This window comes from Phocoena phocoena, chromosome 9 (assembly GCF_963924675.1).
Source record: "Phocoena phocoena chromosome 9, mPhoPho1.1, whole genome shotgun sequence".
NCBI classification, from domain to species: Eukaryota; Metazoa; Chordata; class Mammalia; order Artiodactyla; family Phocoenidae; genus Phocoena; species Phocoena phocoena.
The window spans coordinates 50,268,621-50,285,314 of NC_089227.1; the positions used below are offsets into that span (position 1 = coordinate 50,268,621).

A 16,694-nucleotide genomic window follows, 5' to 3' on the forward strand; every position below is an offset into this window, starting at 1 on the left:
AAAGCAAAGCTTAAAATTAGTTTCAAGTTAATGACTGTCACTAATTAACTAGTGGGCAAAGGTGACACAAACCCAAGAGATGTAATGACAAAGATTCTAAAAGATTAGTAAGTATCACAAACAACAGCAATAAACACAAGATAAGATCAGAAAGGTTCTAGAAGTGAAAATAACTGACACTTCAGATACACTAAAGAAATCATATAAATGGCCATAACCTTTTTTTTTTTTTAGATTTATTTTTGGCTGCAGTGAGTCTTCTTCGCTGCACGCCGGCTTTCTCTAGTTGTAGCGAGTGGGGGCTACTCTTTGTTGCAGTGTGTGGGCTTCTCACTGCAGTGGCTTCTCTTGTTGAGGAGCACAGGCTCTAGTTGCACGGGCTTCAGTAGTTGCAGCACATGGGCTCAGCAGTTGTTGCACGCGGGCCCTAGAGCTCGCGGGCTTCAGTAGTTGCAGCACGCAGGCTCTAGGGTGTGCGGGCTTCAGTAGTTTGGGTGTGTGGGCTCAGTAGTTGTGGCTTGCGGGCTCTAGAGCGCAGGCTCAGTAGTTGTGGCACATGGGCTTAGTTACTCCGCAGTATGTGGGATCTTCCTGGAGCAGAGACTGAACCTGTGTCCCCTGCATTGGCAGGAGGATTCTTAACCACTGTGCCACCAGGGAAGTCTCTAAATGGCCATAACCTTTTCACACGAGTACGAAAATGAAGGACCTTCATATTTTTTGGTATATTTATCAATTTAGAAATATGAAGTTTATATAGATGAATAACATTAAGGAAATACTAAATTTTCAGATATGTATTTTAATCTGATTAATATATATTTAATCTGGATCATTGATTTTTCCAATAAAGTCCTACATTTTTGGTAACTGGATACTCTGTGATTCAATCTATAATTCTCCCCACTGAAACTTAAGTACATCTATACAAAAGAACTTCTAAGAATTATGTATGGACTGACCTCTACATAGCTGAGAGAAACCTGTTCTTCTGTATGTAGAGTAGTGATGACAGTACAAAGAGTAATGATTTCTTAGCTTAGTTAAGATCCTACACTATATGGTTGATTTTATCTAAGCCTGTTGTTAGGTATTTATATATATGAAAAACATATATGGAAAAACTCAATTACAATATAGTATTCAGGCACTTTAATGCAGACTACACAGAAAAAACCAGCACATTTTAATATATATATGTTTTTAAAAGACCCCAATAAATGTATTCATTAATATTTATCAATTGCTTAGGGAACTGATCAATTCTATATATAGCTAAAGGTCCCACTTGTCAAGATTTGCCATATGTATAAATTTTATAAGTTGGCTTCTAAAAATAAGCAAAAAATATAAAACATGTCTCTACTAAAACTATTACTCTCAATATGATAGAGTTTGTATGATGACTGTTATCTTCAGGAATGTTAGCAAATTTTCAATTGCTCCTAATTCCATTTTATTTCCAAGGATGAATGTTTATGGGTTTGTTTTCCCTAAAACAAGGGCTCCTGATTCTTTTAGAACCACAAAAGGGACAGAAATGACTAGCTAAATTAACTGTTAAGATAAGTAAAACAAAACTGATTATTACACATTACCAAGACACAGATTTTACCATGCAGAATATTTAAAAAAAAAACCACCAAAGTTTTACCTCTACACAGGTTTTCATCCCTGAGGCAGCAGCATAGTGCAGGGGTGTGTTCTTTTTGTTATCAACTGCATCAACAGCTGCTCTCTCATATTCGCCTTGGTCAAGTTTTGCTCCTTTCCATCTTAAAATCATCTGCAGACAGTCTGCTCTTCTAAAATCATCTTCTGCGGGGCGTGCTAAGCGAGGATGAAGGGCTCCTTCCGATATCATAATTTGAGGGCCCATACATAACAAATGCATAGATGTTTCATTGTGCACATTCCGTTTATTTGGATTTCCATCTCTACCAAAAAGAAAGGTCCTAAAATGGTAAAGGAAAAGGATGAAAATCAGTTTTTTTCCTACCTTGAAAGAGTACACGGAAGATACATTTAAAAGGTAACCTCTACTTTTAAGCTGCTAATCCAATTTCTATTGAAGCACTGTTTCAAAATACGTTGAATGACTAATTCTTAGTTATAAAAAACTCCATTCTAGAATAATAATACCAAAAAACCAAAGTTGCATATCTTTACAGTATTTGCTAATTAAAGAGAAAAAGGCATAGGAAGAAAAAAGAAAGGTAAGGAAAAGGAAAATGAAAGAGAAGTGAAGAAACAAGGAAGATAAAAGGAAGGGGAGGAAGAAGGAAAGGCACCGAAAGGGCCACTTACAGACTAATATGTCAATTAACATAAATGCCTTAGGTACAGTATTAAACATACCACACCAATTTTTTTTGTTTATTGCTCTGCTCTATTTTTTTTCTTGAGTACATATTTACTTAATAAGGATGATGACAATATAAGCGAAGCAAGCAATGCATAAGTCTGGGAGCTAGTGGGAACGTTAAATGTTAAATCTAGGAAAAATTTCTCTACCTAAGTCTTTGGCTAGCCTTTGAAAGAATAAGGCACATATTACACGGTGTAATACTTTTTGAGGGGAGTAAGCTATGGTTAGTTCTGGGAGAAAAAGATCTAATTCCAAGGTGGCAGCCCTTACCAATGGTAGGTCTAGGTGAGCTGCCTCAGCTACTGCCAAACCCAGATCTGAGAGTTGTGCCTAGCATCCATGCCTAGCATCCACTACATCCTTGAGCTAGGGTCAATGGACTAATATTTGAGCCAGTTCAGTGGCCATAATAGGATACTGGAAAATGAGTTGGATAAGACCTACTAAAATACAGTCAGCCTGTATTAAAAAACACAAATACACTATGAAATGGGCATACAGTCCCATATCTGAAGATGAATCACATTTACTGCGGAGGTATGGTATCATTTGCGTTCCTATGTCCAAGTGCAGAAGAGCAATGGGAAGGAAGCAGAGTCAAACTCTTAAATCCTAGATTCATCTGAATTGTTTTTAGGTTAGTTTCAGCTTAGAACAAGAAAAACCAAAAACCCTGACCAAAAAGGAACTAGGATGGGCTTTTCAATTTGAATGAGTTAGCCAAGGTGGAACGCTCTTATCAGAAAAAGGCTGAGTAAGTTGTCCTAAAGTAGTAGAAGGTCCCAGACAACTTTCAGAACAACTCTGCATATTTCCTGTTTTTATAATTCAAGATTCTACACAGCTCGGCAATATAGCCCTTCAAAACTAGCCTGAAAGTAAGACATGAAGTCTCTGAAGCAGAAACAAATGAAATATTATTACTTATAATAACCATGCCAGTCCCTCATAACCCAACTGTTACCACTGGGGTAATGCAATCCAAGCCCGATCAGACATCACAGTACAATACATGTACTGGGGTCTGCGCTGTGGGCGAATGTGACAGGCAGACTAATGTCCCCACCCCAAAGAGGTTTATGTCCTAATTCCTGGAACCTGTGAATATGTTACCTTACACAGTAAAAGGGACTTCGCAGATAAGATTAAGTTAAGGTTCTTGACATTGGGAAATTATCCTAGATTATCCAGGTGGGCCCAATGTAATCTTGAGTCCTCAGAACAGAAAGACAGGTGGGTGAGAATCAGAGAGATATTCAAAGATGCTATGCTTCTGTCTTTAAAAATGGTAGAAGGGGGGCTTCCCTGGTGGCGCAGTGGTTGAGAGTCCACCTGCCGATGCAGGGGACACGGGTTCGTGCCCCGGTCTGGGAAGATCCCACATGCCGCGGAGCGGCTGGGCCCGTGAGCCATGGCCGCTGAGCCTGCGCGTCCGGAGCCTGTCCTCCGCAACGGGAGAGGCCACAACAGTGAGAGGCCCGCGTAACGCATAAAAAAAAAAAAAAAAAAAAAAAAAAAATGGTAGAAGGGGTCACAAGCCAAGAAGTGCACGCAGCTTTTGGAAACTGGAAAAGGTAAGGTAAGGGATTCTACCCAGGAGTCTGCAGAAGGAATACAGCTCTGCCAAAACCTTGAGTTTAATCCAGTGAAACCATTTGAGACTTCTGATCTCCAGAGCTTTAAGATAGTAAATTTGTGTTAAGTCACCAAGTTTGTGGTAATTTGTTACAGCAACAATAGGAAGTTAATAAAGCAATTAGCTGCAAAAATAAGACTCTGGAAGGCTTGTATAGCAGACCTCCTCCCCTCTGGAGATGGGGGGAGGCGGGGAGAGAAGCGGGTGGGGGGGTGTCAGAGTGGGGGAACCTATCCTTGAGTGTGAACAAATTGTCCTAGGGAAGATCCTGGGTTCTTATGGTTTGGAATGTAAAATATGTTTCTGGGCAGAAGATAAGACTAGCATCTCTGAGTCTTACAACTTAGGGAACGTCTCAATGGTCTTAGGTCTCATCCACACCTTATTCAAATGTAAACATGTATCTCCTGAGAGGTAAACCTCTCTGGAGTTCTCAATCTCTACTCAGTCAAAGTTTAACTTCCAAGGCTTGTCTTTTAAGCCCAGGTCCCAAGTTCTAATAAAATTTGCTCAGAAAACCCTAACTGTGCATATTTTCTCTACAGTCCTACATAGCCTTTATGGCCTTCTGACCCCTGCAGTACATTTGTAGGCTCTTCATTGCTTGCTCTGCTATTTGGTTCCCCAGGACCTGACCTAGCCATCTAAACAAACCCAGCCCTACTTAGAAGCCTCTTTACACAAGGCGGCCTCCTCCAGTGGCATTTGGTCATTCCCTTCTTTGTCTTCCTATAATATTCTAATTATATAATTCATTACATTGTATCATAGTTACTTTCTTACATATCTTTTCCCTTCTCCCACTTGGTTTACAGCCTTCTATGGCAGGGTCTGTATCCTGTTCTTTCTTGAATCCCCAATACAGTGTCAGACACAGACTCTTGCTATAATTTTGATAGATGAACTGAATGAATATTACTTTTATTGGGAATATATTAAGATAGAATTGTAGATCTCTCAAGCCAGCAGTGTAGCCGACTGGTAAAGAACATGGTATCTAGTACAGACTGCCAGACTCTAATCCCAGTTCTGTCACTTTTTAGCTATATGATCTTACACAAGTTACATAATAGCTAACATATATATTATATATATAATCAACATAAAAATATACCTAATATATGTAATATATATAACCAACTAATATATGGTTGATAGTCTTTGACCAAGTAAACCTACTCCTGGAATTTATCCTAAAGGAAATAACTTAAAGAATAAAAATCTATAGGAACAATGACATTCAATATACTGTTATTTTGAATAGAAAAATCTGTAGTAACTTAAATGTCTGGTTATAGGAAAAATGGGAAACATAAATTATGGTCTTTCTATACAATAGAAAATTATAAAGTCATTGAAAAGTCTATCTATGAACACTTATAGCTAAAACTAGAAGGGAACAAGGAATAATTCTAACAGTTGTTTAAGGGAGGCAGGAATGTGAGTAGTTTTATTTATTTATATAACCATAATGTTGCTTCATAGTTTAAAAGAAAAAAAAAGGAAAAATATATTTTCCCTAAGTCAACAACTGATGATAATATTCTCAGTGATATCTCCCTGTATTTATAATGGTTGAATTATAGTGGATTATAATGAATAACCAAAATCTAGACAATACTCTAAAAATGTGTTCAAGATTAAAACTTCTTCTAAGAGGCATTATTAAGAATAAAAAAGATTTCATATTCTTAAAAATTTAATTTAGAAATAAATTATTAAAATTAATTCAGAGTCTATAAGATTCTGTACAACCACATTTATTTAGCCTTTCCTATCCCTATTTCCAATATATCATTTATTTTCTCTTTTAGTTTGTTCAGGAGAGAAACAAACCATGGAATTTAATACAAGGAATTATCAGCACGGAATTTAATACAAGTTGGAAGGATGTCAGCTGATATGGAGAAAGCTCTCTTTCTCTATCAATCTCTCTCTCATTAAACAATTCTAGATCCTCCCCAATAGAGGGAAGAGATAGTGTGATAATTTTGCAAATGTTCTTATACCCAATCTGCCAGATTCTGATTAATCAAACCAAACAAACATTATTATTCTGAAGTTAAAGTATTAAAATAGCTTCTTTATACATATTTATTCAGGAAAGATTCTCAAATTTATTAGACACAATACAATACCTGCATAAATATTTTGTACTAAAACTGTAAAGCTGGATATTCTAATTTTATTGATTCATATTACTATTTTATTATGTTTAATTTAAAAAGTAGAATCTTCTTTAATTTATATGAATGAATAAACAGAACTATAAATTTATAATTGATATGTAAGTTTTAGATAGGCACCTTTCTATAACTATGCCAGTAATCATGAAGTATATTTTACTACTTGCATATAAGGTTAATTCTGGAACAAGGACAGGAGATAATTGGCAGGAAGATGGAATAAGGAAAACATTAACCTGGAAAAAAAAAATCCCTTTCATTTGACCCTAATAATCCATCCAGAAGCCATCTGTTTTTCTAGATTCTTTCACTGTTAATTATCAAACAGTCAGTTTATATCTGCTACCTATATTTCTTCTACATTTAATCTCCACTTCAGTATGACCCTATTCTGATCACTGTACTAAAATTGCACTCTTTCAGAGCTAAATTCTTATCACTGTCCTCAATTCTTGTTTTTAATCTGAAACTGCTAATAATCCATTTATATCCTGACCTCTGTATCACCTCGGTTTCCATAACTACACTTTTTTTTTTTTTGCGGCACGCGGGCCTCTCACTGCCATGGCCTCTCCCGTTGCGGAGCACAGGCTCCGGACACGCAGGCTCAGCGGCCATGGCTCACCGGCCCAGCTACTCCGCGGCATGTGGGATCCTCCCGGACCAGGGCACGAACCTGTGTCCCCTGCATCGGCAGGCGGCCTCTCAACCACTGCGCCACCAGGGGAGCCCTACTACACATCTTTTTAACAGACCTCTTAATTTTTTCAGTACAATCTTTTACCCATGAAGATGGCTTCACTTTCCTATCCCCTTACTGGAAGCAAATTCACTTCCTGAATCTATTTACTTCTCCATACACATTCCCTCCTTTCAGAGAGCACATCTACTCTTAAAGTCACTTATCTTTCAATGGTTTCTATGAATACACTTTGTAAGCTGTAAACTTTTATCAGAACCCAAATAATAGACAGTGGTAGCAGAATCATGGTTTCTCTCAAAGGGCTTCTACTATCACTTCTGTGATAATTCTTAATTCTCTTTCACCCTGTCTAATGTGACCTTTAGACCATATTCTAACTTCTCAGAGTCCCATTTCTCTTGCATATTTCATCATTATCTCATATTCAGTTGAGCTCCCCACAAAATAACAGTGTTCTCTCTTAGGGCCTCAGTTTCTTGCCATAACACTCTTATCCTCCCAGTCACTTAACATACACATACACTTTCAGTTGCTTTTAAAACTTTTCTTCCATGCAACATTATTTTTGAGCAGTCGTTGTTTGCCAGGTACTATTTTAGAAGTTAGGCATATTGTTAAGAAAACAGATTAACTCCCTGCCCTTATAGTGTTTGCATACAAGGGAGGTTAGGAGAAGAGAACTGCATTGAACCATTTAAAAGAATTTAATAACTCCTGAAACATGAGTCAAAAAAATAGATATCAATAACTGGAAACTCTATTTTAATTCTCAGAGTTTAGTATTAACATATGCTTTGATAAAGACATGCTTTAATAAAGATTTTATATTTTATTTATACCAAAAGACAGGCCCCTTTTATTTCCAAGGAAGCACAAGAAGCTATCCTGTAAAATCTAAGGAATAAGCACTCTAATTCCCCATTTTATACATGACTTTCCTAAGAAGCTACAACTAATGAACTGTATATCCAAACTAGAACATGCTGACTCCAAAGTCTAAACAGTCTTTTTGCTACATTAAGTAGTAACTATTTATGAATATGAATTTAGTTTCCCATGAAAGAAGCACTGTGATATGGTATAATGTAAACTAGGTTCAGAGAGATACAGAGGCAAACTAGCTCCTAAACTGTAAACTACCCTTCTTTTGCTGTATTATTCTGCCTGAGAAGAGGGGAAAGTTATGCCTGCTGTTGCAGGTACCATAAAGCTAAAGGAAATGGGGATAAAATAAGGCCTTACTGCAAATGGGTAATTTACTTTATGGGAACTAAAGTATTTTGTCTCTGGCTAGGTATATTCCTTTGTATACCCATATATGTCATGTGTCAGGAATCTAGGCAAGCTTAGCCAGGGTCTATACTGAAGCTAGCAGGCAGGTATGCCAGATTACATGAGGCAGCATGAGAAAATAATGGCCATCAATCTGTTAGAAAGTTTAAGCAAGGTTACACATGGTGAAATAACTGAAGCTATCTAAAACACAAAGAGTTAAAACAGAGTTGGTATTTCACTTAATGATGATGCGTAAATGCTATTTATCCTTATTCTACATGACACAGTGTTAAGAAGAGTAATTTAATTCCAAAATCAACTAATCATTTAAAATAATCATGATTTGTCATTTTCTCTGTACTACCTAAATAAATTTTGAAAAACAAAAGATACACAGATTAAAGAGATGAGAGTTGCTTATTCTTAGGAAAGGAGAGCAATAAGGTAATTTTTGATTCTAGTATAGGATATTAAAGGCTTTAATAAAGAAATTATGAGCCACTGATCTCCAAACAATTAAGAACAAAGGAAACACCAGAGACAGGTGTCTAAAGTCGTATTAAGCCCACAGACACACCAAAACACACCACTTGACGTGGCCCTGCCCAACAGAGGGACAAGATCCAGCTCTGCCCACCAGAACACAGTCCCCGCCACCAGGAAGTCTACACAAGCCACTGGACCAACCTCGCCCACTGGGGGCAGACACCAGAAGCAAGAGGAACTATAACCCTGCAGCCTGACAAAAGGAGACAAAACACAGTAAGTTAGTAAAAAATGAGAAGACAGAGAAATATGTTGCAGACAAAAGAGCAAGATAAAAACCCACAACAAAATGAATGAAGAGGAAATAGGCAATCTACCTGAAAAAGAATTCAGAGTAATGGTAGAAATGATGATCCAAAATCTTGAAAATAGAATGGAGAAAATACAAGAAATATTTAACAAGGATCTAGAAGAACTAAAGAATAAATGAACAGTGATGAACAACACAATAAATGAAATTTAAAATACACTAGAAGGAATCAACAGCAAAACAACCGAGGTGGAAGAAAGGATAAGTGACCTGGAAGATAAAGTAGTGGAAATAACTACTGCAGACCAAAATAAAGAAAAAAGAAAGAAAAGAATTGAATACAGTCACAGGGACCTCTGGGACAACATTAAACGCACCAACATTTCAAATATAGGGGTCCCAGAAGAAGAAGAGAAAGAGAAAGGGTCTGAGAAAATATGTGAAGAGATTATAGTGGAAAACTTCCCTAACATGGGGAAGGAAATAGTCAATCAAGTCCATGAAGCGCAGAGAGTCCCGGACAGGATAAACCCAAGGAGAAACAAGACGAGACACGATTAACCAAGCTAACAAAAATTAAATACAAAGAAAAAATATTAAAAGCAGCAAGGGAAAAGCAACAAATAACATACAAGGGAATCTCCATAAGGTTATCAGCTGATCTTTCAGCAAAAACTCTGCAGGCAAGAAGGGAGTGGCAGGATATATTTAAAGTGATGAAAGGGAAAAAACTACAACCAAGATTACTCTACCCAACAAGGTTCTCATTCAGATTTGATGGAGAGATCAAACGCTTTACAGACAAGCAAAAGCTAAGAGAATTCACGAACACCAGACCAGCTTTGCAACAAATGCTAAAAGGACTTCTCGAGGTAGGAAACTCAAGAGAAGAAAAAGACCTACAAAAACAAACCCAAAACAATTAAGAAAATGGTAACAGAAACATACATATTGATAATTACCTTACATGTAAATGCATTAAATGCTCCAATCAAGACACTGACTGGATAAATGGATACAAAAACAAGACCCGATATATGCTGTCTACAGAAGACCCACTGCAGACCTAGGGACACATACAGGCTGAAGTGAGGGGACAGAAAAAGATATTCCATGCAAATGGAAATCAAAAGAAAGATGGAGTAGCATTACTCATATCAGACAAAATAGACTTTAAAATGGAGACTAACAAGAGATAAGGAAGGACACTACATAATGATTATGGGAACAGTCCAAGAAGAAGATATAGCAATTGTAAATATTTATGCACCCAACATAGGAGCACCTCAATACATCAGGCAAACCCTAATGGGCATAAAAAGGGAAATCAACATTAACACAAAAATAGTGGGGGATTTTAACACTCCACTTACACCAATGGATAGATCATCCAGACAGAAAATTAATAAGGAAACACAAGCCTTAATGACACATTGGACCAGATAGACTTAACTGATATTTATAGGACATTCTATCCAAAAGTAGCAGGATTCACTTTCTTCTCAAGTGCACAGAAAACATTCCACAGGGTAGATCACATCTTGGGCCACAAATCAAGCCTTGGTAAATTTAAGAAAATTGAAACCATATCAAGCATCTTTTTCAACCACAACACTATGAGATTAGAAATGAATTATAGGATAAAAACTGTAAAAAACACAAATACATGGAGGCTAAACAATATGCTACTAAAGAGCAAAGAGATCATCAAAGAAATCAAAGAGGGAATAAAAAAATACCTAGAGACAAATGCCAATGAAAACACGATGACCCAAAACCTATGTGATGCAGCAAAAGCAGTTCTAAGAGGGAAGTTTATAGCAATACAATCCTACCTCAAGAAACAAGAAACATCTCAAATAAACAACCTAACCTTACACCTAAAGCAATTCGGGAAAGAAGAACAAAAAACCCCAGAGTTAGCAGAAGAAAAGAAATCATAAAGATCAGATCAGAAATAAATGAAGAAAAAATGAAAGAAATGATAGCAAAGATCAATAAACTAAAACCTGGTTCTTTGAGAAGATAAACAAAATTGATAAACCATTAGCCAGACTCATCAAGAAAAAAAGGGAGAAGACTCAAATCAGTATAATTAAAAATGAAAAAGAAGTTACAACTGACACCACAGAAATACAAAGGATCATAAAAGACTACTATGAGCAACTATATGCCAATAAAATGGACAACCTGGAAGAAATGGACAAATTCTTAAAAAACTACAACCTTCCAAGACTGAACCAGGAAGAAACAGAAAATATGAACAGACCAATCACAAATACTGAAATTGAAAATGTGATTAAAAATCTTCCAACAAACAGTCCACGACCAGATGGTTTCACAGGTGAATTCTATCAAACATTTAGAGAAGAGCTAATACGTATCCTTCTCAAACTCTTCCAAAAAATTGCACAGGATGGAACGTGCCCAAACTCATTCTACGAGGCCACCATCACCCTGATACCAACAGCAGACAAAGATATCACAAAAAAAGAAAATTACAGGCCGATATCACTGATGAACATAGATGCAAAAATCCTCAACGAGATACTAGCAAACTGAATTCGGCAACACATTAAAATCATACAGCATGATCAGGTGGGATTTATACCAGGATTTTATACCAGGGTATAAAATCCCAGGTGGGATTTTATACCAGGATTTATACCAGGGAGGCAAGGATTCTTCAATATACGCAAATCAATCAATGTGATACACCATATTAACAAATTGAAGAATAAAAACCATAAGATCATCTCAATAGATGCAGAAAAAGCTTCTGACAAAATTCAACATCCACTTATGATAAAAACTCTCCAGAAAGTGGGCCTAGAGGGAACCTACCTCAACATAATAAAGGCCAAATATGACAAACCCACAGCAAACATTACTGTCAATGGTAAAAAACTGAAAGCATTTCCTCTAAAATCAGGAAAAAGACAAGAGTGCCCACTCTCTCCACTATTATTCAACATAGTATTGGGAGTCCTAGTCACAGCAGTCAGAGAAGAAAAAGTAATAAAAGGAATCCAAATTGGCAAAGAAGTAGTAAAAGTGTAACTGTTTGCAGATGACATGATACTATACATAGAAAATCCTGAAGATGCCACCAAAAAACTACTAGAACTAATTAATGAATTTAGTAAAGTTGCAGGATACAAAATTAATACACAAAAATCTCTTGTATTCCTATACACTAACAATGAAAGATCAGAAAGAGAAATTAAGGAAACAATCCCATTTACCATTGCAAAAAAAGAATAAAATACCTAGGAATAAACCTACTTAAGGAGGCAGAAGACCTGTACACAGAAAACTATAAGATAATGATGAAAGAAATCAAAGATGACACAGATGGAGACATATATCATGTTCTTGGATTGGAAGGATCAATACTGTGAAAATGACTATACACCGAAAGCAATCTACAGATTCAGTGTAATACCCATCAAATTACCAATGGAATTTTTCATAGAAAAGAACAAGAAATTTTACAATTTGCACAGAAACACAAAAGACCTCGAATAGCAAAAGCAATCTTGAGGAAAAGAAATGGAGCTGGAGGAATCAGACTCCCTGACTTCAGACTACACTACAAAGCTACAATAATCAAGACAGTATGGTGCTGGCACAGAAACAGAAATATAGATCAATGGTTCAGGATAGAAAGCCCATAGATAAACTCATGCACCTATGATCACTTAATCTACGACAAAGAAGGACAGTATATACAATGGAGTGAAGACAGCCTCTTCAATAAGTGGTGCTGGGAAAACTGGACAGCTACATGTAAAAGAATGAAATTAGAACACTCCCTAACACCATACACAAAAATAAACTCAAAATGGATTAAAGACGTAAATGAAAGGCCAGACACTATAAAACTCTTAGAGGAAAACATAGGCAGAACACTCTTTGACATAAATTGCATCAAGATCTTTTTTGATCCATCTCCTAGAATAATGAGATTAAAAACAAAAATAAAGAAATGGGACCTAATTAAACTTAAAAAGCTTTGCACAGCAAAGGAAAGCATAAACAACATGAAAAGATAACCCTCAGAATGGGAGAATATATTTGCAAACCAATCAACTGACAAAGCATTAATCTCCAAATATACAAACAGCTCATGCAGCTCAGTATCAAAAAAACAAACCCAATCAAAAAATGGGTGGAAAACCTAAACAGACATTTCTCCAAAGAGGACATACAGATGGCCAACAAACACAAGAAAAGATGCTCAACATCACTGATTATTTGAGCAATGCAAATGAAAACTACAATGAGGTATCACCTCACACTGGTCAGAATGGCCAACATCAAAAAATCCACAAACAATAAATGCTGGAGAGGTTGTGGAGAAAAGGGAAGCCTCTTGCACTGTTGATGGGAATGTAAATTGATAGAGCCACTATGGAGAACAGTAGGGAGATTCCTTAAAAAACTAAAAACAGAACTACCATATAACCCAGCAATCCCATTACTGGGCATAGACACATGCACCCCCAATGTTCATTGCAGCACTATTTACAAAAGCCAGGACATGGAAGCAACCTAAATGTTCATCAGCAGAGGAATGAAATAAAGAAAATGTGGTACATATATACAATGGAATATTACCCAGCCATAAAAAGGAACAAAACTGGGTCATTTGTAGAGATATGGATGGACCTAGAGACTCATACAGAGTGAAATAAGTCAGAAAGAGAAAAACAAATATCGTATATTAAAGCATATATTTGGAACCTGAAAAAATTGGTTTAGACAATTGTATATACAAAGCAGAAATAGAGACACAGACACAGAGAACAAACGTATGGATACTAAAGGGATAAGGCAGGCTGGGATGACTTGGGAGACTGGGATTGACATATATACACTATTGATACTATGTATAAAATAGATAACTAATGAGAACCTACTATATAGCCCAGGGAACTCTATTCAATGTTGTGTGGTACCTAAATGGGAAGGAAATTCAAAAAAGAGGGGATATATGTATTCATATTGCTGATTCACTTTGCTGTACAGTAGAAACTAACACAATATTACAAAGCAACTATACTCCACTAAAAATTAAAAGAAAACACCAAACACTTTAGGCTGAAGTTGAAAGTTAAGTATAAAGTAAAAATATAAGTGTGAAGTATATGTAAAGAATGTATAGTCACCCTTTCTTTAGGTCTTTAAATACTCATTCAATAGAATGATAACCAGAGGATGGAGACAGATATATTTCTTCTTAGAGGAACCAGGAATATTGATCAGATCAGCAAATTTTTTTTTTTTTTTTTGACGGTACGCGGGCCTCTCACTGTTGTGACCTCTCCCGCTGCGGAGCACAGGCTCCGGACGCGCAGGCTCAGCAGCCATGGCTCACGGGCCCAGCTGCTCTGCGGCATGTAGGATCTTCCTGGACCAGGGTACGAACCCGTGTCCCCTGCATCGGCAGGTGGACTCTCAACCACTGCGCCACCAGGGAAGCCCTCAGATCAGCAATTTTTAAACTTTTTGGTAGTAGACTTTTACAACTTTCACAACTTTAAAAATTACTGAATATTCCTATTGGGAGATTGGGATGGACATATACACACTACTATATATAAAATAGATAACTAATAAGGACCTACTGTATATTACAGGGAACTCTACTCATTACTCTGTAATGTGAAAAGAATCTAAAACAGAGTGGATATATGTACATGTGTAACTGATTCACTTTGCTGTACAGCAGAAACACAACATTGTAAATCAAGTACACCCCAATAAAAATTTAAAAATGAAAAGATTCCTAAGAACCTTTGTTTATTTGAGTTATATAGATATTCATCATATTAAAAATTAAAAGATATTTTAAAACATTTATTAATTAAAAAATAAACTCATTACATATTTAACATTCCTAATATCATTACATAGTTAACATTCCTAATATCTTAAAATGAAAAAATAACTATACATTTTTTGAAAATTAAGTGAGCACAATGTCATTGTTTTACATGTTTACAAATTTTATTTAATATCTGGCTAATGGAAGACAGACAGATTCTCACAGCATTCAATGTGTTGTGATATGTGTCATTTGGGTTCAAGCATATGAAAAAAATCCAGCCTTATATAATCACAAAAGGGAGAAGTATTTTAAAATAGCCTTTTCAAATAACTGTGAATAGTCATATTTGATACTATGCTAAAAATTCAACAAGTGGTCATTTCTTAAAGATTACTTGCAATATAAAATATGATATCTTATGAAATGAACTTTTGTACTCTATTACATTAAAATCCATTGGTCTACCTTGCATTTTGAATAAATCTTTTACCCATGCATAATTGTAAAAAACCATATACTGATCTTCTGAAAAATACTAATTCAGTGAGTTACACAGAGCTTCTAGATTTTTGTCACATTTCATTATACAATATTTTAAAAAATCATATTAATTTATATCACCACCACTGTTATTCAGGAAAGTCCCTAAGTAATGGGAAACTATCAAGCTGAAGGCAGCAAATACAAGTTTTCAAAATTCCAATATTCACTTGAAAACTCAAATTTTACCATTAGCAACAAATACTCTCAGTTTTCCCTTGAATTGATAGGCTCACTTATGTCATACATTTTCAAGAAAAATGTCAGCCAGCCAGTATCCCAGTCTGAATGTTGTTAATTTAAAATGTTGTTTCACAAAAAAATAAGTAGTTCAACTCATACCTCAAACAAAAGTACAAGTGCTCTTTCTCAAACCTAACATCATACAGCAGCAGAAGTGATTTATGAATTCTTCACATTTGTCACATAGAATATTAAGAAGATGTGTAATCGAGGATGGAGATTAAGTAAAATTAGTAATTTTAATGCTTCATTGAGGACATTTTAAGTGAAACGGCTTTTTAAAAAAAAAAAAAAAAACAGCAAGAGCCCGGCAGAGAGGAATCCAATTACTAGTAAGGTTTGGTGCCACTTCCTTGATTCATCTAAAGGCGTCCGCAGTTTTATCCTCTGCTTTTTGAACTACAACTGCAAATGTCAACGCAGTGAAAAAAAGGCAAATAACATCTTAAAATTAGTATAAAAATAGTTTTGACCTACTGCACCTCCTTGAAAGAGTCTCAGGATCTAGGAGTCCTCAGAACACACTTTAAAACTCACTGGATTACATATGGAAACAACCTAAATGTCCATCAACAGATGAATGGATAAAGAAGATGCGGTACATATACACAATGAAATACTACTCAGCCATAAAAAAGAAACAATGCCATATGCAGCAACGTGGATGGACCTAGAGATTACCATACTAAGTAAGTAAGTCAGAAAGACAAAGACAAATACCATATGATATCATGATATGTGGAATCTAAAATATTACACAAATGAACCTATCCAGGAAACAGAAACAAAATCAGGGACACAGAATAGACTGGTGGTTGCCAAGGGGGTGGGGGGTAGGAGAGGGTAGGAGTGGGAGTTTGGGATTAGCAGATGCAAATTGGTATATACAGAATGGATAAACAACAAGGTCTTACTGTACAGTACAGGGAACTATATTCAATATCCTGTGATAAACCATAATGGAAAGGAGTATGAAAAAGAATGTGTGTGTGTATAAATATATATATATAAACACATAACTGAATCACTTTGCTGTACAGCAGAAAATACAACACTGTAAATCAACTATACTTGAATAAAATAAATTTAAAAAAAAGACTCACTGGATTAGATA

General features: G+C 36.0%; 1 protein-coding gene across 2 annotated transcripts in view; it reads right to left on the reverse strand.

The window, feature by feature from the left end:
* ANKIB1 (ankyrin repeat and IBR domain containing 1) overlaps nt 1–16,694 on the reverse strand; it is a 106,364-nt gene that overhangs the window by 67,539 nt on the left and 22,131 nt on the right. For both annotated transcript variants that reach the window (XM_065883766.1, XM_065883765.1), the window contains one exon: nt 1,655–1,955. In XM_065883766.1, the coding sequence (XP_065739838.1) occupies nt 1,655–1,955 (301 nt within the window). The remainder of the gene's footprint in view (nt 1–1,654; nt 1,956–16,694) is intronic.